The 26481-nt window shown below is 39.2% G+C and overlaps 1 protein-coding gene across 1 annotated transcript in view; it reads left to right on the top strand.

Annotated features, from left to right (window-relative positions):
* MYOM1 (myomesin 1) overlaps positions 1-26481 on the top strand; it is a 121837-nt gene that overhangs the window by 29776 nt on the left and 65580 nt on the right. Inside the window, exons 5-11 of the mRNA XM_079783818.1 lie at positions 240-397; positions 10738-10830; positions 12757-12845; positions 12955-13017; positions 14106-14270; positions 16133-16294; positions 24236-24377. Of these exons, the coding sequence (XP_079639944.1) occupies positions 240-397; positions 10738-10830; positions 12757-12845; positions 12955-13017; positions 14106-14270; positions 16133-16294; positions 24236-24377 (872 nt within the window). The remainder of the gene's footprint in view (positions 1-239; positions 398-10737; positions 10831-12756; positions 12846-12954; positions 13018-14105; positions 14271-16132; positions 16295-24235; positions 24378-26481) is intronic.

Genomic DNA, 26481 nt, shown 5'->3' with positions numbered 1-26481 from the left:
CATGCCAGTCCCTTCTGGCCTGCAAAGTTTCTGTTGAGAAATTGAGTACCACATTTACCTATACTGCCATCTTGACCAGAAGTCTTAAATGGTGTATTTATTTTTTAAAGGAGCAAAGAATATGCATTTGACTTAAATATAAAAGTCAGGTTCCAAATGGAAAAATTATAATTTTGGTTTCTGCTTATTTTAATAGTACAAGTTACTTTGATTTTATAATATTTTGATTTTTTTTCCAGTTAGAAGAAACTGAGGCATTTCATAGAAAGATGAATGAAGATCATCTTCTCCATGCTCCTGAGTTTGTCATCAAACCTCGTTCCCACACTGTTTGGGAAAAGGAAAATGTAAAATTACACTGTTCTGTATCCGGCTGGCCAGCACCTCGTGTCACATGGTATGTTATCTTTTTGAAAACTACTCCTAAAATCAACTATACAAAGTTAATATTACCTCTAGTGAAAATATTCAGCATTATAAATATGCAGGAGTCATTGAAAGCATTTACAATTTTGTATAGATTTTTAAAATAGTGAAGAAAATATACTGGGATTAATATTTTATGTATGGGAAAAACAGTCTTGTATACATTATGATACATTATAATTATACTGGTGGCCCAGCGCATGAAATCGTGCACACCCCAAGCCCTGAGCCACCCCACCCGCCCACCGCCACGAGCCGGGGGGCAGGGACCGAGAGATGGTCAATGCACCTCATGGTGACTGGTCAAGTGGTCATTCCGGTCGTTATGCTTATGGTCCCTGGCCTTTTATTATATGGGATTATACAGATGGATCTTTATCTTATAAAAGTGTTAAAATTTTATCAACATATTTACATACAAAGACAATGTATATCTATAATTTCTATGGGTCATAAAAATTTGTTCTCGTTAAATATAGATATCATTTTGTGATGAGAAGCAATACTGCCTTTAAAAAATAATTAAAACCCAAAGGGATCCAACTCTATTAATCATCTGAGCTGAGGTCTCAATGTGTTTTTTCTAAAGCCAAGAAAAAGAGGGGATTTGATGGGAAATATCCTATATAATAAAGAGGTAATATGCAAATTAACCCTCATGCCCTCACAAGATGGCTGCCTATGACCATGCTGGCAGGGGGGTTAGTGAGGGACGACCAAACAACTGAATGAGCAGGCTGCGTGGGGTGACCAGGCCAGCCAGGGGGGTTAGTGAGGGATGACCAAATGACTGAATAGCAGGCTGCGTGGGGCAACCAGGCCAGCAGGGGGGTTAATGAGGGACGACCAAATGACTGAACAGCAGGCTGCATGGGGCAACCAGCCTGGCAGGGGGGTTAGTGAGGGACGACCAAACGACTGAACAGCAGGCTGCATGGGGTGACCAGGCTGGTGGGGGGGGGGGCAGTTGAGGGCAACCAGGCCAGCGGGGGGGGGGGCAGTTGGGGGCAACCAGGCTGGCAGGGGGGACAGTAAGAGGCAACCAGGCTGGCATGGGGGAGTGCAGTTGGGGGTGACCAGGCCGGCAGTAGGGGCAGTTGAGGGTGATTAGGCTGGCAGGGGGGCAGTGAGGGGCAACTAGGCTGGTGAGGGGGTAGTTGGGGGCAACCAGGCCAGCAGGGGTGGCAGTTAGGGGCAACCAGGCCAGCAGAGGGGGGAAGTTGGGGGCCACCAGGCCAGCAGGGGTGGGCAGTAAGGGGTGACCAGGCCAGCGGGGGGGGGGGGGGCAGTTAGGAGAGACCAGGCCGGCAGGGAGGGGGCAGTTGGGGGCGACCTGGCTGGCAGCGGGGGGCAGTTAGGGGCAACCAGGCATGCGGGATGAGGGGCAGTTAGGGGAGATCAGGCCAGCAGGGGGGGTGGCAGTTAGGGGTGACCAGGCAGGCAGGCAGGGGAGCGATTAGGAGCCAGCGGTCCAGGATTGTGAGAAGGATGTCCGACTGCCAATTTAGGCCCGATCCTGGGGACATCCCCTGAGGGGTCCCAGATTGGAGAGGGTGTAGACTGGGCTGAGGGGACTTTTCCCCACGCCCCCCCTCCCCCGTGCACGAATTTCGTGTACCGGGCCTCTAGTTACTAAATATGGGGCCTGAAGGAATCTTCTTTTCATAAAGAATAAATGCTCCCTTTCCCCTTCCATTATATATGGTAGCCAAAAAAAAAAAAAAATGTACACACACTTTGAATGATTACAAAGTCAGTATTTATTAACATACAGTTCATTTTCAAATTTTAAAAGAATCTACAGAAATGAGTAACTTTTTTTGTTAATGCCTGTTTTCAAACTGATGACCATTTTGGTCCAGGCACTGCTGATAATGTGAAGCAATGGGAATTGCAAATATCAAGAATCATTTCATTCGGTATTTGTGTGCCCTCAGTTTATCAACTGTTGCTGTTTTGTATTGTAAACTCTATCCTTCTGTAGCCACATAAAAAAGTCTAGTGGATAAATTTTCTTTGCTTAAAGCTTAGTCTGGCTTCACCCATTATTTCAAATCAGTTAAACCTGAAAAGGAGTGAAAATTGAGTTATCAGCTGTTAAAGTATGTATGCATTTATGGGGGGACACCCCGTGACCCAAAAATGTATATACACTTAGAATAATTACAAATGTATACATACTTTGAAAATTTTTGTACTTCAACTGCATTTTCAAACTTCCAGTAGCATTTTAGGATGAGTTTCTTTTGTTCAAAGCTTAGTCTGACTGAAAAGAGAGAAACTTCAATTGAGCTATCAGCTGTTAAAGTGTGTATACATGTTTTGGACATCCTGTATATCCTATTGCAATTGTCAATGATTTTTTGATTCCTAAACTCGGAATTTTCTTATTATGTGTCATGCATATCTGCCAGAGAGAGCAGAAGTATGAAAATGATTGAGCCAACTCAAAAGGCATTTTTCACTTTATTCTCTGACATGGATATTTTGCATGCTATTTTTTATCGTCAGGAGTGGTGGTAAATGCATCCTATATTGCAGTATAAACACTACACTGAAGGACACTGCCACTCGCAGAGTCCCTGCTTGCTTCTCCTTTTTTCCCCATGATCTCTAATGTTGGTCAGACACCTGGCTAGCATGAATGGAGGTAGCTGACAAGAAAGATCCAGTTACCTGACTAAGGTTATTCTTAAGGAGCAGGTGGAGAGTTTTTAAAAATTCACCTATGATGTCAACCTGCCTCTACTTATAATTTTTCTTGTATGTAAACTTTTCTCAGGGTTCTTGAGTTTGAAAACCACAGTGAAAATCCACACCAGCTATATATTATCAAGGCAAATAATGTATAGTACACAAAGGTGAGAAATGTAGGAACATATTTCAATGCAAATGAAGTTTTAAAAAATAAATTTATAAACTTTAAAGAATAAAAGTATCCTATAGTAAGCCAAGAATCAACTTATCTTTGCCTCATCTCTCTCTGTGACTACAGAGTTGCATAATTTGGCCTATTAAATGGATATTTTCTCTTCAAAAACAGATGACTTATCACTTAAAAAAAAATCCAGACTTTCCTATAAATATGCATGAAGGATAACAAATTTCCAGCTCCAAGAAATATTATTTGGTCATTAAAAACTCCTCTTCTTTCATAAAATTCAAATGTACTACTAATAAATAATCAGAGTCCTTAGTTAGGTACATATATTTATTACATAGCATCCTATATCTGCTTTTTAAAAATTAGAGTTAAAGATGATTTTTAAAAGTAATATCTGACAGGTAAATATTCATTTCTTAAGCATTTATTTATTCTACTAAATCCACAGCAACTAGAGTACAAGCATGCAAGTGGACATTGATGGTGTTATTTATTAAACTAGAGTTACATGGCTCCACAAGGCAGAGCTCAGATATGTCAAAGATTAAACTCCTTATATTCTGTTTTGTTGGCTGGAAAATTAGTGATTTAAAAACAAAATATATATATATAAAAAAAAACTCTCCAGAAAAATTTGAGATGACCAAATTGTTGACCCTTAGAACTCCAGTTAAATTGAAAAATAGAAATACTGTCAATTTTCAGTTATCCTCACTAATGGAATTGAGCAATAGTACGATTTTTTACTAAACTTTTATATCTGGCTTTGAAATATTCATTTTCTCAACATGTGAATGTTATGTTCTATGGGCTCCTTTTAAAAAAACACCAAGGGACAGAGACAAGATTTGCCTCAGGAATGATTGGGGGGCTGTTAATTTACTGGAACAAGCCTTCCCTAGTTTCTACACTCCCTTTAGTGCTTGGAGAAGACAACTTCATTCTTACCCCAGATTCTTCCAGTAGGGACGGATCAGAGCATTTCACAGAAAGTCCTGTTGTCCTGCAAGTCAAAGGAAAAGTAAATATGAAATTTGGACATTCAGCTAGTAGATAACTGAAAATTGTCTATGGCAATATAAAAGGTCAGATCCAGTTTTTGTGGGGCATGAAGTTTATTCATTTTGGGGGTAGTCTTTACAAAAAAGAATATAAAGTTAGTATAAATTAGACATACAGTCTTGTGGAGACCCGTGCTAGTGGGAGACCCTACAACTTCAGCCTTATTGGCTCCAAGGTAAATAAATCCACTTCTGGAAGTAAACTTCTGTGTGGGATTAGTATACATTCCTGCATATGTTGTCTATTAATGAAGCTCTGACTTACTTTGCAATGCTGCTAATGCAATCTTCAGAAGTCATCCATCCTCTGGGAACCCACAGCCCAGCAAGAACCCAGGTGGTTGGTGATTTCTTTGCTGGCATTTATGCTTTTATGGTTCCTAACTGCAGCTTCCCGGGTGTGACACTGAAGACAAATATGAAAGAAATAATTGAGAATGACCTTCCTGAATAGGAGGTTAATAATAGGAATAAGTGTGTGATAATGCTTCATGTAGTCATGCTGCCTCTGTTTGCAACAGTTAGGTCCTTAGTCACGTATTTCAAAGGCATATGTGCCTGGTGCCTGGCTCCCTTAGAGCCCTTTCCAAACTTGTTTCCAAGTTTCCACTAGGCACCCTCGGGTCATGGAAATCCCTGAGGTCTAGCAAATGATACGCACATGCAGCAGCTGCTCTTTGGTCAGTCCCACGTTGTTTTTCTTAATTCGGCAGTATTTATATAATAGCTTGTATGGCAGGCTATATATTGGTTTAAAAGGTAGGGGAACATTTATATTTGTATAGTCAGGAAACTCCATATCCACAGTTTCACATCCACGGATTCAACCAATTGGAGAGTGAAAATATTCCATAGAAAAAAAATCCCAGAAAGTTCTAAAAAGTAAAACTTGAATTTGAAACATGCTGAGCACTGTGCTGAATCCACGCAAATGAAATTATGTGTAGGCATGCTTTATTGTAGCCTATTTGCAAATATAGGTTACATGCAAATATTACACCATTTTATATAAGGGACTTGAGCATCTGTGGATTTTGGTATCTTCAGGGGTCCTGGAACCAACCTCCTGCGCATACCAAGGGAGGATTGTACTTGTTTTATTTGTATAAAGGAACTCTGGAAGAAGAGGTAAGAATGGTTGAAAGTTGACCTATGAACCAGGAGGTCATGATTCGGTTCCCAGTCAGGGCACATTCCCAGGTTGCAGGCTTGATCCCCGATGGGGGATGTGCAGGAGGCAACCAATAAATGATTCTCTTTTATCATTGATGTTTCTATCTCTCTCTCCTTCCTCTCTGAAATCAATTAAAAACAACAACAAAAAATGAATCTAAGGAGAGCAATAAGCTGTGGGGAAGGAGCTGGGTAGAAGGCAGACAAGTGTGAGGAAGGAGACTGCTCCCTGAGCACCCTTATACTTTCTGGTTTTTGGACCATACAAATGCATTGCCTAGTCATTTTAAAAAATTATATGAATCACAGGAAAAGAGAACAATTCTCTTTAAAAGAAGGAGAGAATTGAGTTAAAAAGAGCCAGATTTCATTGGGTTTCCAACCCAAAGTCTAGATCAATTTTACCCATGAGAAAATGGATTGTAATCTGCAAGGAGATTCACACAAACTCACTGGAGCATATGTTGGTATTGGTGAGCAGCATTCATTCATTCACTCATTCAACACCTTTTTGAATCTATATGTGGATACTGGACTAGATCCTTAAGCGAGACACTTAAAATACATGTTTGGAATTCTTCACATTGCCCCTAAGGTCATCGGCAAATAAAGACACTTAAAGAAATTGTCATTAGGCATGATAATAATTTAAAACCTAGGAATGAAATAATATGAGAAATGTATCTTAGAAAGAATGTAGATTTGGTATGAACACATAAACAACTGTTGGACATAGAAACCGGGACTCAAAAGAACTGTTGGCCCAGAAAGAAACTCACTATAGACTGATTCATTTGCCTCTCAGCATAACTATTATTATTTGTCTCATTTTCGGTTCATATAAGTGTATTCCTAGTATCACTTGAGTTCACTCATCTAGGGGAAAAGATGAACAACATAGACTGAAGAACAAGAACAGCATTGATCAGACTGTCAGACCTCAGAGGGAAAGTAGGGGAGGGTGGGGACAAGGGAGATAGATCAACCAAAGGTCTTGTGTGCTTGCATATGAGCCTAACCAGTGATCACGGACATCAGGGGGAGGGGGGCATGCGTGTGGGGGGGTTTGGGAAGGGAATGGGGGGGGGGTTGATGACAAATATGTGATACCTTAATCAATAAAGTAATTTTTAAAAAAAGAATGTAGATTTGGAAAGGTCTTATTCTATTTTTGCATATAATGGGAATTTATAAATTCTATTATAGATTATGTATTGAATTTGTTTATAAGAATTGAGTTATCCACAATGTATTTAAATTTAGTATTTGATGCCATATTATCTTAGGAAAACAACCTACATTTAGAATAGTTAAAATTATTTGTAATTTTTAATTACCTCCCAACTTAAGGGTTTGGGGTTTTATTTTAGATTTTTTTCTATTTATGTAATTTCAAAATCTATCCAAATGGGATAGATCTCTCTCAGCTCATTGGTTTTTAAACTGGGTAATAACTATTTACTCAAAACATAAGGTTGAATTCTAAGCAACAGTCACCTTTGTGGTGGGATTCAATATGATAAATACCATTTTGCATGCATTATTTGCTGATAGAAAAAAATTAGAGTGAAGTCTTTTTTACTTGACAATGCTTTACACCACCAAAGACCTTCCATTGTACTCTTGTATATAAACAGACATTTGTTTAGGGGAATTTAGTGTGGTTTTATACATATAAACTAAGAGTTTATTCTAGAAATAGTTATAGTAAAATGCAAGCTCATTAATTGTTTATAGAGGCTACATGAAATGATAAGTGAAATAGTATACATCTGAATATTCATGAGAATTTCAGAAACCTCTTGACAAAATATCCCAGGTTGTAGATTGCTCTCCAGAATTAGCTGATGACTGGCCAGTTTGGAATTTCACTTTCCAGAAATAACAAGCTGTGAAGGATATACTAATACAGAGCAGGCCAAACATCCTTCCTTTCTTTTCTGACTTAATACTGAAGATAGCCAATGTCAAGTGACCCAGAATCTGAATGCCTTGGTGACTTCCTTGGAAAACAGAGTTGAATTGCTTTTTACTCCTTGCCTGATGCTTTAAAACAGGCGTTTCTTACAGTGACAGCTGGCGCACCAGAGGAAAGACTAGAAAGACCCTCAAAGTGGGGTGTGTGTGTGTGTGTGTGTGTGTGTGTGTGTGTGTGTGTTTTAAACTGATTTCATGTGCCAGGTGGTCACCTTAAAAAGGTCGTTCAGGTGTTAAGTTGGTTAGTACTGGAGAGCAAGGAAGGGGAAACAACCCTGGAGCTGCAAAATCTTGTTTTAACTCAAACTTTATGGAGATATGAACAACATTTTTGTCAGAAGCCAAATTGAGTGTCACCCAGCTGTTGGGTCAAGTAGCACATACCACAGCCTTTGGTGTCATATTTCTCCTCTTATGCTAAAAGGAACTACTGAAAACACCCAACACATGAAAACTGAGCAAGAGGGAGCTTTGAGTCAAGTGTGAAATTACCTAACCTAATTCAATCAAAAGAACATGTCAATTAACAGATTCTACCCTGTCATTCGTCAAAATGAGGAATGTTTGAAATTAGAAGCGGCCAGCAGATTTCTTGTTACAGGCCACCTGATCAGATAGTCCTGTCAGCCTGGGGCCCTGTGGGGAGGCAGCTGTCTGAAGCTGCTTCTGGGCTGGCAGGAAGCAGCTGGCAATGTGTTCTATGGGTTGGGTAGGTTATGCCACTACGACTGCCACACAACTGCAATTCATTTTTTTTTCCACTTAAAAAATTTTTTTATTTTCCTATTACAGTTAATGTACAATATTAAATTAGTTTCAGGTATACAACCCAGTAATTGGACATTTACATAGCTTACGAAGTGATCACCCTGATAAATCTAGTACCCACCTGACATCATACATGCAACTGCAATTCTTAAGCCAGTCCAGCCCTCTCATTTTAGATATGAGAAAACCGAGATACACAGAGCTTCAACTTACTGTTTTCATATGCACTTATTTTCAATTATCCATACCAGAACTCTGTTTCTTTGGCCCAAAATTATGGAGCTATAATTAATCTATTGCATTACACAATAATTCCATTCAATTTCACAAACGCAGAGTGCCAAATATGTGCCCATGACTCATATTTCCTTGAGAATGGGAATAGAAGTAAATATGGATCAAACACAGTCCCCATCATCAAGGTACTGGGATCTTAGTAGAAGTGACACATATTTAGCAATAATTTAATGTTATACCTTGCAATTTGATACAAGTAACACTGATGCAGAGAGATAGGAAAAATTAATATTGTGTGGGATTTTAGGGAGGAGTTTATTGAAGTGGTGTTGGATATGAACGTTGAAGGATGAGTTGGGATTTTGCTAAATGGAGAAGGAGAATGATACATTTTAAAAAGTATAGAAAATGGCCCTCATGGGGTGGCTCATTTGGTCATCCCATGCACCAAAGGGTTGTGGTTCGATTCCCGGTCAGAGCACACACCTAGATTGTGGGTTAGGTCCCCACTTGAGGCATGTAGGGAGGCAACCAGTAGATGTTTCTCACCCACATCTATGTTTCTCTCTTTCTCTCTCCTCCCCACTTCCTCTCTCTCTAAATTCAATAAAAACATATCCTCAGGTGAGGATTAAAAATAAAATAAAACATAAATACAAAGTATAGAAAATGGATTTGTGTTTTAGGGGCATAGAGGCTGTGTGCACACACGTATGTGTGAGTGTGCAAGTTGTCAAGAGGAAGGAACTGATTAAAGATTATTTTCTTTCTTTCTTTCCCTTTTCACCACTTTCCCTGATCCCAAACCTCTTTATAACCATTTCCAGAAGTCTGAAGAAATAAAATGCTGCTAAGTAGAGAAAATGGAAGCATCACATGTTGTCAGGAGCCAGACTGCCTGGGTTCAAATCCCAGCTCTGCTATTCCTAAATGTGTGAACTGGGACAAGTTACTTAGCCTCTTCATGCCGGGGCTTCTTCAACTGGAAAATGATGTTAGAAACCGTTCTGCCTCATGTGGTTGTTGTGAGGGCTGAATTTACAATCTATTCATAAAGCACTTAGAACCTTGCCTGGCTCTAGTAAATGTTCTGTGTCAGTTGTGGTTATTCGTGTTATTTATGTTATCTGTGCACATAAAGTGGCATGTCTGAAAGGAAAACAAGGGAAATCCAGCTCCTCTTTTGGGAGGAAATGGCTTAAGCAGGAGAGACTGGCACCATAGCCGCTGGCTATTGAGACCTTGAGGACGTGGCAAAGAATCAAGGTGCCACTTGTAGACTTGGGAGACAGTGTCTCAGGAAGGACCCTTCCATGTAACCTCTCTCTTTGAGGTCTGAGAGGCTTACCTACGGGTGGGACTGTCAGAAAAGGGGAAGCCTTCAGCTTATATTTGTCAGATTTTTTTTTTCATGATTAATATTTTAAGTTCTTCCAAGCCAAGAGCCATGCTTGCTTATGAGTGAATAAAACACTTACATATAATGAGCTTTCAATACAACTGACATTGTTTTTTCACAACATGCAAGAATGTTAGTAGGAAGAATGTTTTACTTTCATCCTACATAGACAGCCAACAATAAAGCCCCTAACACGAAAACTTCCCCTCTGTTGTGTCAACAATGGTCAAGTTTTTCTTTAGATCTTTTACTGAAGGATAATATGCACACAAAAAGTGCATATTATATATGAATGTAGAACTTTAATGAATTTCTGTAGACTGCACATACCCATGTAACCAAGCACCCAAGTTGCCTCCTTCATATTTCCCCCACCCACTCCTCTATCCCTCCACTCCACTGCCCTCCCCGACCCCAGGGGGAAATCACTTTCCTGACTTCTAGCAGCATGAATTGGTCTTTTCTGGGTTTGCACTTGATATAAAAGCAATCATTGTACTGTGTACTCTCTTGTGTCAGGCTCTTCCACTCAACATTATATATGCAAGATTCAACCACATTGTTATGAGTGGTCAGCGTCTTAAATGTACTTTTTATGATGAAGGACAGAAAAGTAAGTACATTGAAAAGTTTTATTGCATTAACTGTGCATTTTATTTAATCTACTGTAGACTTGCCTTTATTGAGCAGATGTTGCTGCTGACCTCAGTGCCGTGTTTATAGGTGTTCCTTCAAGAATTGTGTGCGCTTTTAATCATGAAGCTATTTGCATGCACTTCAACTTACTTCCCCTTGTTCCCATTGTCTCGTAGGTATAAAAACCAGGTGCCAATAAATGTCCATGCAAACCCTGGGAAGTATATTATCGAAAGTCGATATGGAATGCACACGCTGGAAATTAACAAGTAAGAAGACATCAGGGTCTGTGTGTGTTGCCTTACAGTCACTCAGGGAGACACCTCACCGCTCCAGTAACAGCTGCCTTCCCCCCTTGTTCCCAATGCAGCACGATCACAATGGGGGGCACGCACATGCATTGCTTCTCTAGGTGCCCAGCTGAGAATGATATGCATGACTCATTCTTGCCAAGCCCACTTTACCTGCTAAAGTGATCTTAAGTTTGAATTTAGTCTAAGATGAGAAAAAATTCACATCTTTTTATCTTTTATATGCTGGAGAGTTTTTCTTAGACATCAGGAAGAAAATAAGTTATATAAATAGACATTAATATTCAATTATTTTTAGTGTTCCAAATCAACATCATCATCATCATATTCTTTTGCCTTTAATTAATAAAGGCCATGAAGGTTGGGGTGGATGGCAATGAAAGAAAGTAAGCTGGACTAGGAGAAATTGCTCTTTCCTTAAACTCATCAGGAACTATGGAAAATTATGCACCTGCCCTATCAACCTGTAGATGGAGGCAGGGTGGACATTGGAATGTTTTTAAAGCAAAATTCGAAAGCAAAACCCACAATAAAATTTCTAAGTCCTCAAAAGTTTATTGTGTCCTAAGATGGTTTTGCAATCCAAAAAAGTTAAACTCCCACCATCTTCAGTTCACATAAAACCATGACCTGCTGAGATGTCAAAGTAAAACCTACAGCATTCTGATCTCAAGAGATTTAGAGCCTTCTCTTCAGGTCAGAGCAATTGACACGTGATGCTGGGCTTCAAAGAGATGCCTGGCACCATGTGACATCACCAAGCTCTGACCCTGACCTCAAGTCACGTCAATTCTGCCGGTCAGTTGTTCTATAGAGACAACAGTGAGCTACGTGGTTGCTTGATAATTAAATGTTATGAGAAATACAATTGCATCGACCTTCCTGGGGTTCTATTCATGTCTGTGAAATTTCAGCAAGAATTAAGTTTATATGACTGGAACTAAACTTTCAGGGACAATGAATAACACAGACACTGGTAGTGATAAGACACAAAACAACCTGCTTGGTAATCTTAGCCTGTTCATCTCTCTGTGTGATCATTGTCTCCCTAAATCCATTATTAAGACATCCCAATTTCTGTATTGTAACTCAGAGGACCTTCCAAATGGCAGTTCTTGTGTCTTGCTGTGGGCCAAAACTCTAAGTGTGGCCTGAACCTTAGTAGAATTAAGGGAAGAATAACTTGTTTGTACTTTGAGGCTAGAGCCACACATTAGGCCCACCTGGATCTGGTCTGGGGCTCAGGGAGGCTGTGGAAGTCTACAAGGAGAGGTTGTTTCTTTCCCTGTCGCCCCCAGACTGAAACTCACCCTGAGGGAAGCCAGCAGGGAGGCTGTGCCCCCCGTTTATCATAATGCTCTTCATGCTGTAATGTATGTGCTTAGCATTTTATTAATGTTTTTTTTGGACATTAAAAATGAATCCGGGCAAGGGTCACAATGGTCGGCAAACTGCGGCTCGCGAGCCACATGCGGCTCTTTGGCCCCTTGAGTGTGGCTCTTTCCACAAAATACCACGGCCTGGGCGAGTCTATTTTGAAGAAGTGGCGTTAGAAGAAGTTTAAGTTTAAAAAATTTGGTTCTCAAAAGAAATTTCAATCGTTGTACTGTTGATATTTGGCTCTGTTGACTAATGAGTTTGCCGACCACTGGACTACAGGTCTTCTCCCATTCTGTGCTGCTGGCTTGAATCTGCTGTAAATCTCTTGAACTACATAAAATCCCACAGGGAGCCAGATCAGAGAGCAGCTTCTTCAAGAGTTCCTTAGAACCACGCTAGGCACTGGTGTACAGTGTGCCATGGTAGCAGAGACCCTTGAGGGAGCAGCTAGTAATTACAGGGAGTGCCACTGTGATGGCCATGCGTTTCTGTACGTTCTTTCAGGTGTGATTTTGAAGACACCGCTCAGTACCGGGCCTCAGCGATGAATGCTAAAGGAGAGCTTTCAGCATACGCCTCGGTTGTGGTAAAGAGTAGGTTTGCTGGACTTGTTTTATTCAAAATGCACTTTTTAATAATTTATTCTGATTGCTAAAAAGCAAACTAGAAGAAGTTCACATGCATTTCTGCTTTCTCTTCTAGGATATAAGGGAGAGTTTGATGAGACTCGCTTCCATGCTGGGGCTTCCACCCTGCCCCTCAGCTGTAAGTTTAAAAATAGATTTGCTAAGTGCCATCTCCATTTAAAATACAGCATAATATGCTGTACACCTGAAACTAATATAATATTGAGTATTATTAAAATAGAGATAATAATAGCACTTTCCTAATAGGGTTATTATGAAGCTTGAGTTAATAGATATTAAACACTTGTAACAATACTTGGCACAAATTGAACTCAATAAATGTTAGCTCGCCTTTTCAAATTAATACTAAGAGATCTTAGGAAGAGAGATGAAGCATGAAAGAAAGGGCCTAAGTGTTGGGAGTTGAGCAGTTATAGGTGTGAGTTTTAATTTCCCATGTGATACCTTTGAAACCTGTCATTAGCTGTATATTTGTGAACTTCTACATCCCATCTGGAAGAGATGAAAAACTAATATCTATGCCATGGGGTTTTTGCAAAGATTAAAGGGCACGCCAATGGTAGTTTGCCTGACATATAATAACCCACAAATAAATAGTTGTTATTTTCTCAAGCCCTTTCCTTTGAGAAAAGAGAAAATAAAACCTGGGAGAGTTTATGATGCAGGCATTTACACAATCTATAAATAAGACATTTCTAAGAAAAATATTTTTAAAGTTACAATATTTTAAACTTTTCATTTTCTCCATTGACATTTCTTGTAATACATCATTTACTCAGATTGTTAAAGAAACTAAAGCAACTTACTGAAAAACTCAGTTTTTATGATGAATTGATATAGCTATTTGTTCCCAGAATACAAGCAACAAAGTTTAAATGAACTCAGAATCTAAAATTAAAAGTGCATATGTATATTGCAACTAAGTCTAAACTAAATGTGGTATTAATTTATGTTTTATATAAAATGACCTTTAAATTATATTAATTATAAATAAGCTTTTCTGACTAATGAAGCAAGAATTTTCATGCATAGAATTTCCATTTCTCACAATGTGCTATGTACTTCTTTTATAAGACTTCATTTTTGTTTAGATAAATTATTTGATCAGTATTTGTTGTGACTGCTCTCTGCCTGTGGTTATTAAAATGCTTGTGTCTCTTTGATGAAAAGAAATAAATTGCTGATATTTGTTTTTGTTGTACCCAGTTGCCGTGACCCCTTATGGTTATGCGTCCAAGTTTGATATCCACTTTGATGACAAGTTTGATGTGTCTTTTGGGAGAGAGGGCGAGACGTTGAGTCTAGGCTGCCGTGTAGTTATCACCCCTGAAATTAAGCATTTCCAGCCAGAGATCCAGTGGTACAGAAATGGTGAGCCTTGATAATGAATTCTCACTTAGGTTCTTATTCACAGAAGGTCACAGACTGGGCTTGGCACCGGAGCATGAATGTCCATAAGCCTGCAGATCTGTTTTTCAGGGCTGGCAGAATTTGAACATTAGAGGATGTTTTAAAAATTTTTTACACATATATTAAACTAGCAGAAATTCCATAATATTTGTGAAAATTATAACTTATCACTAAGTAACATGGAAAGGATTACAAAAAACGTGTTTTTGCTATTGTAAGTTGGATATACATCCATTTTGTAAGTTACTTTTATTTAGTAAGATAAATGAAGTTTATAAACCAGTGGAACTAGGAAGCATGTCAGTTGTGCATGGGGTACCTGGGCAGTCTGGGGCAGCCTGTGGTCCCAGGGCAATGGCTGGGACCTGGACCTGGGCTTAGACTGAAACCAGCATGGTGGCAGCAGCAGCGCTGATGTGGACATGTCCCTAGAGGAGGAGAGGGGCAGCATGGGAGCCATCCGTGGAGGCCAGCTTGCCTGTCCATCCCCAGGACTTACCTTTGTGGCATCTGCATAGATATTAACTCCCTGGCCTGAACGCTGTCAAGAACTGTCAACAATCAGGCAGTAAACTTTGTCAGTAAAATATTACAAAATAAATGTGTGTACGTAGACATTGCAATAAAGCACATAAAGTAGTTGTTAGAATTCTTCAAAGAATTTAGAATCTCTGGTTATGAAAATTGCCACAACATTGCAAAGCAACTATCTACAGACTTAGAAATAGAAACTAAGTTTAAAGATTGTCCCAATCAATGTAAAAGAACACTATTTTTGTATGAAACTTTGGATGAAGCAATTATTAACAAGGAAGATAATTTTGAAATTAAATTTTCCTCTTAATTGAAGAGATAATGATAGAATGCATAAACATGTGTTTGAATTATATACAAACCATGAAGTCATTTTCAGTTTCTTGTCTGACCACCACAAATTATGGGACATGTTAAAGAAAACATTAAGATATAATTATGTAAATTACATTTGAAATTAAATTTAGACTTACATGAAACTGATTTGTATGGGAGTTAAATCTTTTTAGAAAAATTGTTCTTCAAGAATAATCAGCTCTAGAGTAGTAAAAGTTATATTTTGAAATAGTTTATCAGAAAGTTAACTTTATAATACCCTAACTATATGAGACTATTTAATATAAATTTATGTAATACCATAACTAAGTAACACTCTTAACAGCTGTAATAATAGTGGCACCAGCAGAAGAATTCTTCTCAAAATAAAAAATTTTCAAATCTCCTTTGTGATCTTGCATTTGTAAAGCATGAGTGATGTTGCTTCCAATTACATCCACTTAAAATGACATTGTTAAAGGTATGAATTTGATGGCCTAATAACTGAATTTGCAGAAAATCAAGCCAGAAATATTTATTATCAATCAAGATATCACAGTAATAAAGTATTATTTTTTGTAAAATCATGGCACAAAAATATTAGTTTTTGCAGTTTGAATCATTCCTATTACATTTTATAAGTGATAAACTATTTTTAGAAGAAAAAGCCTTATAATTTTTAATGTACTTTTTTCTCTGCTTTTTGAACAAGAGACCTTGCCATTTTATTTGCACTGGAGGTTATGCATCTGGCACTGGCCCCTCGCTTCTGGTCTAGTATTTTTACCAATATAAACATGGCAGAATGACTCAAAGCCCTAGAGAATTCCTCTTGTAGTCAAATAGCCTTCAATATAGAAGGAGAGAAATAGAGAAAGGGTGGAGGGAGAGAGAAGAGAGAGGATTGGAGGGGAGAGAGGAAGAAGGGAGAAATAGAGAAAAAAATCAGTTAATTTGCTGACTTCTCTCCCCAGGAATACCTGTTTCTTCATCAAAATGGGTGCAAGCCCATTGGAGTGGAGATCGGGCAACACTGACATTTTCTCATCTCAATAAAGAAGATGAAGGCCTCTACACAATCCGTGTACGAATGGGAGAATATTACGAACAATATAGTGCTTATGTCTTTGTTCGAGGTAAGACCTAGCAGAAAGCATCTTTAAAGAATCTTTAAAACACCGAGACCAAATCAGTCTATCCAAACATGTTTTATGTAATGATAAAAGAGCTGTTAGAAAATTCTTCCAGATTACATGGCATAGGTATATCAACTTCCAGACCTGATGTAAAGAAGTTAACCCTGAAAGCGCCAACCCAAAAGTAACTAGTTTCAAAATTGTGTTACTATCACTAATGTCAGTACTTTCCTCATCTTCAATGAGCCAGCAGTGCAGTTCTGTATAGGTGTTCAAGTGGAGATGTTAAGTCCTTTATGAAAAGCCATCTTAGTTTATGGAAGCTGCAACAAAAGGATGATGTGTTATTTGGGAACTTACTCTTTAATATCTATTTGGGGAGCAAATTTATTATTTCATTTCTTAGCTTTTTTTTTATAGTTTTAGCTTTAATGAACTAGTAAACAAAGTGCTACAACTTAATTCTTTTTTATTTTTTAAGATTTTAAAAAATTGATTTTTAGAGAAAGAGGAAGGGAGAGGGAGAGAGAGAGAGAAACATCCATGTGAGAGCAAGACACTGACGGCTGCCTACCTGGGATCAAGCCTACAAGCCAGGCATGTGCTCTGAATTGAACTGATAATCTTTCTGTTCACGGGATGATGCCCAACCAACTGAGCCACACCGGCCAGAGCTATAACTTAATTCTTAAAATAAACTATAATCATCAATTTTAGGATTCTTTCTTTTTTTTTCAGCAGTGTCTTGAATGGATCATATATGTACAAGTGGGAATGTTATTTCTACATGAGGCCCTAGCACATTGGGAGGAACATTAAACCTCCAGGCTACAAGGGTGGTTTTCAGTGTTCTTTTATGTGATGGTCAGCCAGGTGTTGCTACAACAGGAGTAAGAGGAGAGGCTCAGGGAAACAGAGTATTTTATTTTATTTTTAACTTATATGTATATATACATATTTTATTGATTTCAGAGAGGAAGGGAGAGGGAGAAAGAGAGAAATTTCAGTCATGAGAGAGAATCATTGATCAGCTGCCTCCTGCAAGCCCCCTACTGGCATTTTAGCCTGAAACCCAGGCATATAACCTGACCAGGAATCGAACTGTGACCTCCTGATTCATAGTTCAATGCTCGACCACTGAGCAACACTGGCCAGGCAAAACAGAGTATTTTATACTTACAAATCCAGAGACAGGAGGCAGAGCATACCATGCAGGACCACATGGGAAAGAACCTGCATTGGTTGGTCAGGAGGCAGAAGGGGCAGGAGTTAGGGGAGAGCCTAGATCATGGCCTTTACTGAAGTTTCTGTGGGAAAGGCAAGACAGAGCAAAGAAGTTTAGGATTGACTCCTGTGAATAATTTAGGGATGGTACCTAGTTATGTATTATCTGGCCCTGGGATGATTAAGGCAGAGGAATATTTCCCCCTAGGTTGCATGGGCCAGACCAAGGAGGCCTGGCTCTGGGTGAATTAATTTGCATATCAAAGACATGCTCCAGGCTGAGCCCTCTGCTATCTCCAAGAATTGGCTAGCTCCAGCCAGAAAGGTATATAAGATGTCAACATATCATATGTACAGAAAATAAAAATATAAACAATACAGGTTGACTTGCTAATTTTTTAGACTTACCATGGGAATGGTCCAGATGGTTATCTTCAGTCTTGTTTTTCAGAGTCCTAGATCCCATATTTGCTGTTGTTCCACTACCCCCTATGATGCTGTCCCATGATCCCATTCCAGTCTATGGGAAGGGGAGAGGAAGGAAGTGGAGGCGAGCAGAGATGCACACAGCACTTCTGCATGTGAACACTTAGCCACATGCACACATCTCACAGTGAGGGAAGCTAGGGTGTCTAATCTCTTATTGGGCAGCGTGTTCCCTGCTAAAGCTCAGTAATTTAAGTACTAAAAGGAGGGAGGAAGAGTGGATACTGAGAACAGTTAGCAGTTTATACCACACCAGTACTCAACAGCAATAAATGATCATTGAATTTAGCCACTGACCAGCAACTGACAAAGATACATGAATATCTATACCAACTGAAAAATGTGTTAAATTTTCTCCTACATGAAAGCATTATGGGAAAAGTCATTATTGCCACAGGGAAGAAAGAAGCTAGCCTTCTGGGTAAATTGCAATGAAAACAGACACATGGGAATTTATCAGCAAGTAAGTTTCTTTAGCCAAACCATCTGGATAAACCTGACTAAATGAGGACTGAATAAGCAAAGTCTTTGTTTCTGTTCTCATTTATCTTACCTGAACCAGAGAATATCCCTGGTGACCCCAAAATACTTACTTATGCCTTGGTGATTTCTCCTGGACTCTTTCTGGGCACTCTGACATAGTCTAGAGTACCCCAACATTTTTCAGTGCCCATGCTCAGAACTGTGGCTCTATCACATTTAGGCCAAACTTAAGATAACTAACTATAGACGGGGGAGGGGGGGATTTAAATTAGAAATTTATACTTAAGCCAGTTTTCAAATTCATAAAATAAGGAAATGGAAAGATTCTAAAATTTATCAGATATTGATATGAGAGAATTGAAAAGGTAAATAGGAAAGACAAATTGGAAAGACAATTTCAGCAATTCCTGAATAAATTATGTATTTTAGATTATTTTTTAAAAATCTTTTTTGAGGTGTAATTTACATCTATAAGATTCAACCATGTTAAGTGAAAATTGCTTTTTAGAATGTGTATGGAGTTGTGTAACCATCATCCACAACCCAGCTTTAGAACATTTCTATCACACCAAGGAGATTCCTTATGCCCATTCCCCACGTACCCCCAGTCTGGCTCCTAGACAACCACTAATCTGCTTTCTGTCTCGATAGATTCATCTTTTCTGGACATTTCTGTATATATGATCTTTTACATCTGTCTTCTTTTCTTGAGCATATATTTTGAGGTTCATTATGTTAGTAGTTTGTTCCTTTTTATTGCTGACTAGTATTGCGCTGTATGGATATGCTTCATTTTGTCTATCCATTCACCAGTTGATAGATTGTTCCCACTCTGGATATTATGAATAAGACTGCAATGAACATTTGTGTTCATATTCATGGACCTAGGTCTTAATTTCTCTTGGGTAGATAGATACCTGTAAGTGGAATTGCTGAGTCATGTGTTAAATTGATATTTAACTCTTTAAGAAATATTTAAATGACATTTTATGTGTTTTTTAAAAACTTTGTATCCATTAAGCTGCATGAGGCCATTTCAATGCTAGAGCTATGGTATTTTTGCTGCTTAAAAAATAGCTTCCGAACTATAATGTGCAGTGTATAAAGCACCATATGTCATTTCCAAAGACATATGGTGGTTTATACACTGCACAAAGACATTCCAAAGCTGTGTTCATTTGGACAGGATTTTAGTCCATAGATAATATGTGTTCTTCATGGGGAAGAAAAAAAATAATATAAAGAAGAAAAAAAAGAAAAGCCTTTCATTAGTTTACCAGAGATATCCAGTGTTATAATTTTGTTACATAGCTTTCTAGACTTTTATATATGGGGTGGGCAAATACAGGTTAATAGTTGTGAACACATGAAACAGTTTATTCTTATATTATTATTTTTTAATTATTGTATTATTTTCCATATTAACAACTATAAACCTACTTTTGCCCATCCCTGTATTCTTTCCTCACCATCCCCTATAGAGAGAGGGTGGAGGGAAGAGTTGATAATATGATAAAGGATGGGATAGAAATGTCATAAAAAAAGAATTACAAATGGCAAATAAGTATGTAAAAAAGTTATCACTAGTAATCAAAGTAATTAAAATGATATGTGTTAATCTATCATATTGAAAAGAATGAAAAGATTTTTTAAATCCATTGGGATAAAAGAATAGAGGGACCAATATCTATTGTAGTGAGTGTAAATCTGCTTGACTTTTCTCAGTGTGTTTTGCCACTATGTATTGTAGGCACATCTACACTAATAAAAGAGAATCATGCAAATTGACCATCACTCCGCTACACCCACCAGCCAATCAGGAGGGAATATGAAAATTAGAAGGGCAAAGAAGGCGGCCGCCCAGCTGCTCCAGGCACAGAGTGGCCGGGCAGGGCAGGATGCCTACTATGAGAGGGAAAGCGGGGGGCGAAGGGATCTACAGGAGCGGCACTCCGGCCGCAGCAAAGACAAAGACTGCAGACTCCAGAGTCTGCAGCAAAGACGAAGGCAGCATACTCTGGCCAGAGCCTGCAGGAAAGACAAAGAAGGCAGACTCTGGCCAGAGTCTGCAGCAAAGACGAAGATGGCAGACTCAGGCCTGAGTCTGCAGCGAAGATGGCAGACTCCAGCTGGAGTCTGCAGCGAAGATAGCAGACTCTAGCCAGAGTCTGCAGCAAAGACGAAGGCAGCAGACTCTGGCTGGAGCAAAGGCCTGGGTCTCGGGTGCCGGAGGAAAACCGGTGCTGGAAGCCAAGGGAAGGAAGGCCTATTGCACGAATCTCTTCATGCAACGGGCCTCTAGTTTTCAATAATTCTAGGAACTTGAGTGGACAAAGTTGAAAAAACAAGTTGTATGCTTATATGAAAACTAATGATGTATGCTTATATATATGATAATATATCAAGAAAAATCAGTTTACATGAAATTATATAGTACCATTCCATTTTATTTTAAAAACAATCACTTTTGAGTTATAAATATAGGGGGAAAAATCTAGAAAAATGTAGGCCAATATGTTGGTAGTAGTAATCTCTGAGTTATGGCATTTAAAAGATAATTTCATGTATTTTTTTATTATCCTATACACTGAGTGGCCAGATTATTATGATCTCTGAACACATAGTAATCTGGCCAATCAGTGTATATCCTATATAATAAAAGGCTAATATGCAAATTGTCCCCTCAACCAGGAGTTCAATCAGCCAACTGCCCATGTCCTCTCCCCCTGGCCAGGCTGGCCGGACCCCACCCATGCATGAAGTCATGCACTGGGCCTCTCCTCTAATATATATAATAATCTGGCCACTCAGTATATATATATATATATATATATATATATATATATATATATATATATATATATATATATAAAATAATCTGACCACTCGGTATATATATATATAGAGAGATCATAATAATCTGGCTACTCATTGTCTTTAACAAGCATGCAGTACTTTTATATCTAAACTAGTGGCCCGGTGCATGAAATTCATGCATGGGGGGAGTGTCCCTCAGCCTGGCCTGCATCCTCTCCAATCTGGGACCCCTTGGGGGATGTCCAACTGCCGGTTTAGGCCCGATCCTTGTAGTCAAACATCCCTCTTGCAATCCGGGACCGCTGGCTCCTAACCGCTCACCTGCCTGATCGCCCCTAACCACTCTGCCTGACGGCCTGCTCACCCCCAACTGCCCCCCTAACCAAACTTGTCGCCCCCAACTGTCCCCCCTTGCCTGCCTGATTGCCCCCAACTGCCCCCCCCTGCCAGCCTGCTTGCCCCCAACTGCCCCCCCACTGGCCTTCTGGCCCCCAACTGCCCCCCCTTGCCGGCCTGATCACCCCCAACTGCCCCCCTGCCAGCTTTCTAGCCCCCAACTGCACCCCCCTGCCAGCCTGCTTGCCCCCAACTGCCCCCCTCCACTGGCCTAATTGCCCCTAACTGCTCCCCCCTGCTGGCCTGCTCGCCCCTAACTGCCTCTGCCTTGGCACCACCACCATAGCTTTGTCCGGAAGGACGTCCGGAAGGTCTCCCAGTCTAATTAGCATATTACCCTTTTATTAGTATAGATAAACATTAAAATTATTTCCATTTTGGAAAAAGTTATTAATAGCCTGTGTCAGATGTCAAAATATAAAGAGTAGCAGGATAATCTTTGACCTAATTAATCAAACATACAAAAAGTTTGGCTATTTGGAGGGTTGGGAGAAGGCATGGCAGAGGCTAAGGAAAGGATTGACATTGACTGACTGGGGGGGTGTGAGCCAGAGAGTCCATAGCAGCTGCTAGTAGCCAAGAGCACAAGTGTGAAGTAACATAACACAGTATTTGGATTTGGCTTCCAGCAGCTGCTAAAGAGAAGCTGTTTTTGAAAGATTGTCAAGCCCACATCTTAAAAGCAATTTTATAAAAGTGCTGAAAAATGACTCCCTAAATGCCAACTGTTAAATACAATGGATGTTCAGTGAATGTATTTTTAAAATATATTTTTAAATTTTTTAATGTATTTTTAAAAATATATTTTTAATTTCTTTTAATGTATTTTTAAAAATATATTTTTACTAGAGGCCTGGTGCATGAAATTCATGCACAGGTGCGGGGAGGAATTCCTCTCAGCCCAGCCTGCACCCTCTCTAATCCGGACCCCTCGGACATCCCTCTAACAATCCGGGACCACTGGCCCTAACTGCTCACCTGTCTGCCTGCCTGGTCGCCCCTAACTAACCCCCTGCCGGCCTTGTCACCCCATGCAACCTGTTGTTCAGTCGTTACTGTGAGGGCATCCTGACCAATTTACATATTACCCTTTTATTAGTATAGATTGATTTCAGAGAGGAAGGGAAAGGGAAAGAGAAATAGAAGCATCAATGATGAGAGAGAATCATTGATTGGCTGCCTCCTGCATGCCCCCAACTGGGGGTGAGCCACAACCTGGGCATGTGCCCTTGACTGGAATTGAATCTGGGACCCTCAGTTTGCAGGCTGATGCTCTATCCACTGAGCCAAACCAGCTAGAGCTTAATTTTTAAAAAAATATATTTGTATTGATTTCAGAGATAAAATAACTCTCTGTTGTGTGGCATGTAGGCATTCTGCATTAGGTTTCAGGCACCAATTAGTTTTCCTATAGCAGGAGACATTTCCCCAGAGACAGACTGCAGATCTCATGGGGCAAGAAATAGAATGTTCAAAACTGAAGTGATTTGAACTATTCACAGGTAATGTGCACCTATTAAATTCAGAAGTAGACAAATATTTCTGCCCTGTTATCAAATGTTTTAGTAACTCAGAAGACTTATGCAAGTGTAGCGGATAGAAAAAAAAAAGTGTTTATTCGGTCAACAAGAGCATTTTCCCTTGGATAAGTGGCTCCTACATGTCTCAGCCTCCTCTCAGACTAACTCCAATTATGAAAGGGTTGACCAGATGTCAGAAGAAATTGTCAAATGTGGATTTCTTCCCTCAGGGACTCTGCCGCCTGTCTTAATTGTTCTCATTAAAAAACTACTGATTATTTTTATTCTTCTTCCTCTCCTCTTAAAAACATCCCCAATTCACCAATTTAGCTGTGCCTGAAGACATTGCTGAGAGGACCCCACTGTCAGAGGATGCCATTTCATAAATAGTCACTGTCCTCTGTTTCTTGTATAATCCTGGACTTTTACTAAACTCAGATAAGCCAAACTCAGATGTGGGTATCACATCAGAGTTCCTTTCGCAAATATCTTCAGTTCGGGAACAAACATTTGATTGAAATAAATGTTTTCCTTTCTTTTCCAAAACAGTAGTGCCCAGCATAGGAATGGGCAAAGCTTCATGGTTCTTATTCTCTTGTGGATGCATCCAGAAGGTAACAGAGGGGGCTATTTGTTCCCCTTTGGAGCCATTCATAGTTTCAGAGTAACATTACATAATAAATATCTTAAGAACAGACTTTCTGGCACAACTTACATTTGACTTTTCTGATAGCAATCCTCAATATCTACATATTTATTTTCTTTTAGAACATGTGGGCAGTCAAGGGCTATGAGGCAAAGGTCATGGGTCCTTTTTAGAGCCCTTTCTAACATAATGTTCTTTGTACTGATGGTGAAAAGCACACATTGTTATGTCGGTAAGCAAATTACAAGTCTGAAGCTTGCTCTACTGGGGTCAAAGATGCATCCTCTGAAATGTGTGCACTAAGAACCCAGTCTGAGGGCTGCAGAGCACATCTGAGAGGGCTAATGGGATCCTTCTGTGTCTCCACAGATGGTGATGCAGAGATTGAAGGAGCCCCAGCCTCTCCCTTGGATGTGGTGTGCGTGGATGCCAACAAAGATTATATCATCGTCTCCTGGAAACAGCCAGCTGTGGATGGAGGGAGTCCTATTCTGGGATACTTTATTGATAAGTTAGTACTTAGTCTAACTTTAGTTAGAGTGGTTTGGCCATAGAGATGCATGCTTGATTTCTCCCACTATTTCTAGGTGAAATATTTTCTTTTCTGGTCTCCTCTCACTCCTTCTCTCTCTCCCTCTCCCTCTTTCCCTTTCTTCCTCTCTCTCTCTCATATAAATACATATTTACACGTATATGTATATACACATGTAAATGTGTATATACATATTTGTGTGTATGTATAGATGATGTAGCCAGATATAGCTATAGATAGGTATATACCTAAATTCCAAAGATAATCTTTGAATTTGATGACCAGCACATGTCACTAATTTGGCAAGAAAACTATAAATTCATAGACCTAATAGAGGCCACTTTAGAAATGAAATAGTGGTATTCAATATATTTAATGTCCATATTCCTAGTATGTCAACAATTTAGGAATATTACATGAAGAATAATACTTTATGAATACTAACAAAATTTTATTTAAATCTCAGGAAGTGATTTCAAATTAGAAAAAAGAAATCACAAATATCAGTAGTATTAAATTATGTTCTGTCTACAAGTTCTTACTGTTTACATTCTCTAAAACTTAGAGACTTTGATTTATGGTAATTGGGTCTTACATATTAATTATACACTAACTTTAGACAACATAGATAAAAATTTCATGTTATCAACCTAAATAAAGTATTGTCTGACTTAGTTTCTATTCAAATAGTTGCTCTAATTCTCTTTCCATTTTTTGAGTAATAAAATTTGGTTGTAAAAACCACTAGGAACAGATAATTTGGCTACTATGATACAATGAAGTTGTACCAAGGTATATTAAGCCTGATATTTATAGCAGTAAGTAAATATATATCTATTGGGCTCAATACCATCCAGAGAAAACTTTATAATAAATTACATACTATTTAATTGTATACTAAATGCTTCTACATTATTTTATTTTTTGGTAAGGAAGAACTGTGAAGTTTTAGATAGATTCTTTTGCATCCTTATAATTTTTGCCTTATTATCTTTGGCAAATTTTTAAGGGATTTTCAAACTTTGATCATTGAAAAACCAGAGACAATAAGTACATTTTGTTTTTCTCTTGCCTTAGTCAAAAATAAAAATATAACAGTATTATGAGTAGTATTTATTCATCATTTGCCATGTGAATGGCACTGTTCTAAGCCCTTCTCATATATTGACCACTAACCCATAATTATCCTTTGAAAGGTAGGTACTGTTATTACGATTAGGAAATGAGTAGCTGACCCAAGGCCACATGCTAATGAGGAAACACAGTCACATAGTGTAATTCTAGCAGAACTAGAACTCAGAGAGCAGCCCGGCTGTGTGTGTTTCTTCTGCCCCACCATGCCGTAGACAGCTCCAGAGCAGCGGCTCTCCGCCTTTGTCCTGCCCACAGGAGGGTTGGGAAGCATGTTGTAGGATCATTGGGTCACCACGACATAATCTACAGAGAGGGTGGGAGGCAGGGGCAGTTTGGAGAATTATCCTAGCCTCACACATTCATTTATAACAGCTCCATAATTTCTACAAAGGAAGATTTAGGGGAAAGTGGATGTAAGGCAAGGAGTGAAGCTATATTTGCTAACACTTTACATAAAGTTGAAGAAAATATTTATCTTAAAGAGGAAGGGTGATGGTAAGGAAATAAAGATAAACCCCCCACTACAACCACCTTTGCACTGTCATTGGAACTGCCCCGCCCCCATGAGAATCCTTTGGGAATTATACATGTTGGACATAGAGCTGTGTTGGGGACGTGATATAAACAAAAAGCCCAGTACTCTACTCATAAAAAACGATGAGTTACTTCAATGCTATACACTTCAATCACATGTTGAGCCTCTAAAGCCCTGTGGATAAGGCTATAACATGATAGAACTCACATCTTTGTCTCCTGAGGTGTGGCCACTCTATCCCCAGGCATCAACTGCTGAAAAAGCACCCAGTTAGAAATCTGAGGTTTCAAGTGTTTAAATCCAGGCCTGGCAATTTCACTGCATCTCATCAATCTCATCTGCTAAGAAACAATTACAGTACCCTCCTCACCCTCCCACCTGCACAGCAGGCAGTGACCATCAAGTGAGCTCTCT

Source organism: Cnephaeus nilssonii (assembly GCF_951640355.1).
Source record: "Cnephaeus nilssonii genome assembly, chromosome: 11".
Taxonomy (NCBI): domain Eukaryota; kingdom Metazoa; phylum Chordata; class Mammalia; order Chiroptera; family Vespertilionidae; genus Cnephaeus; species Cnephaeus nilssonii.
Note: the sequence above shows the minus strand (reverse complement) of the source record. Positions and strands in the feature narration are given on the sequence as shown.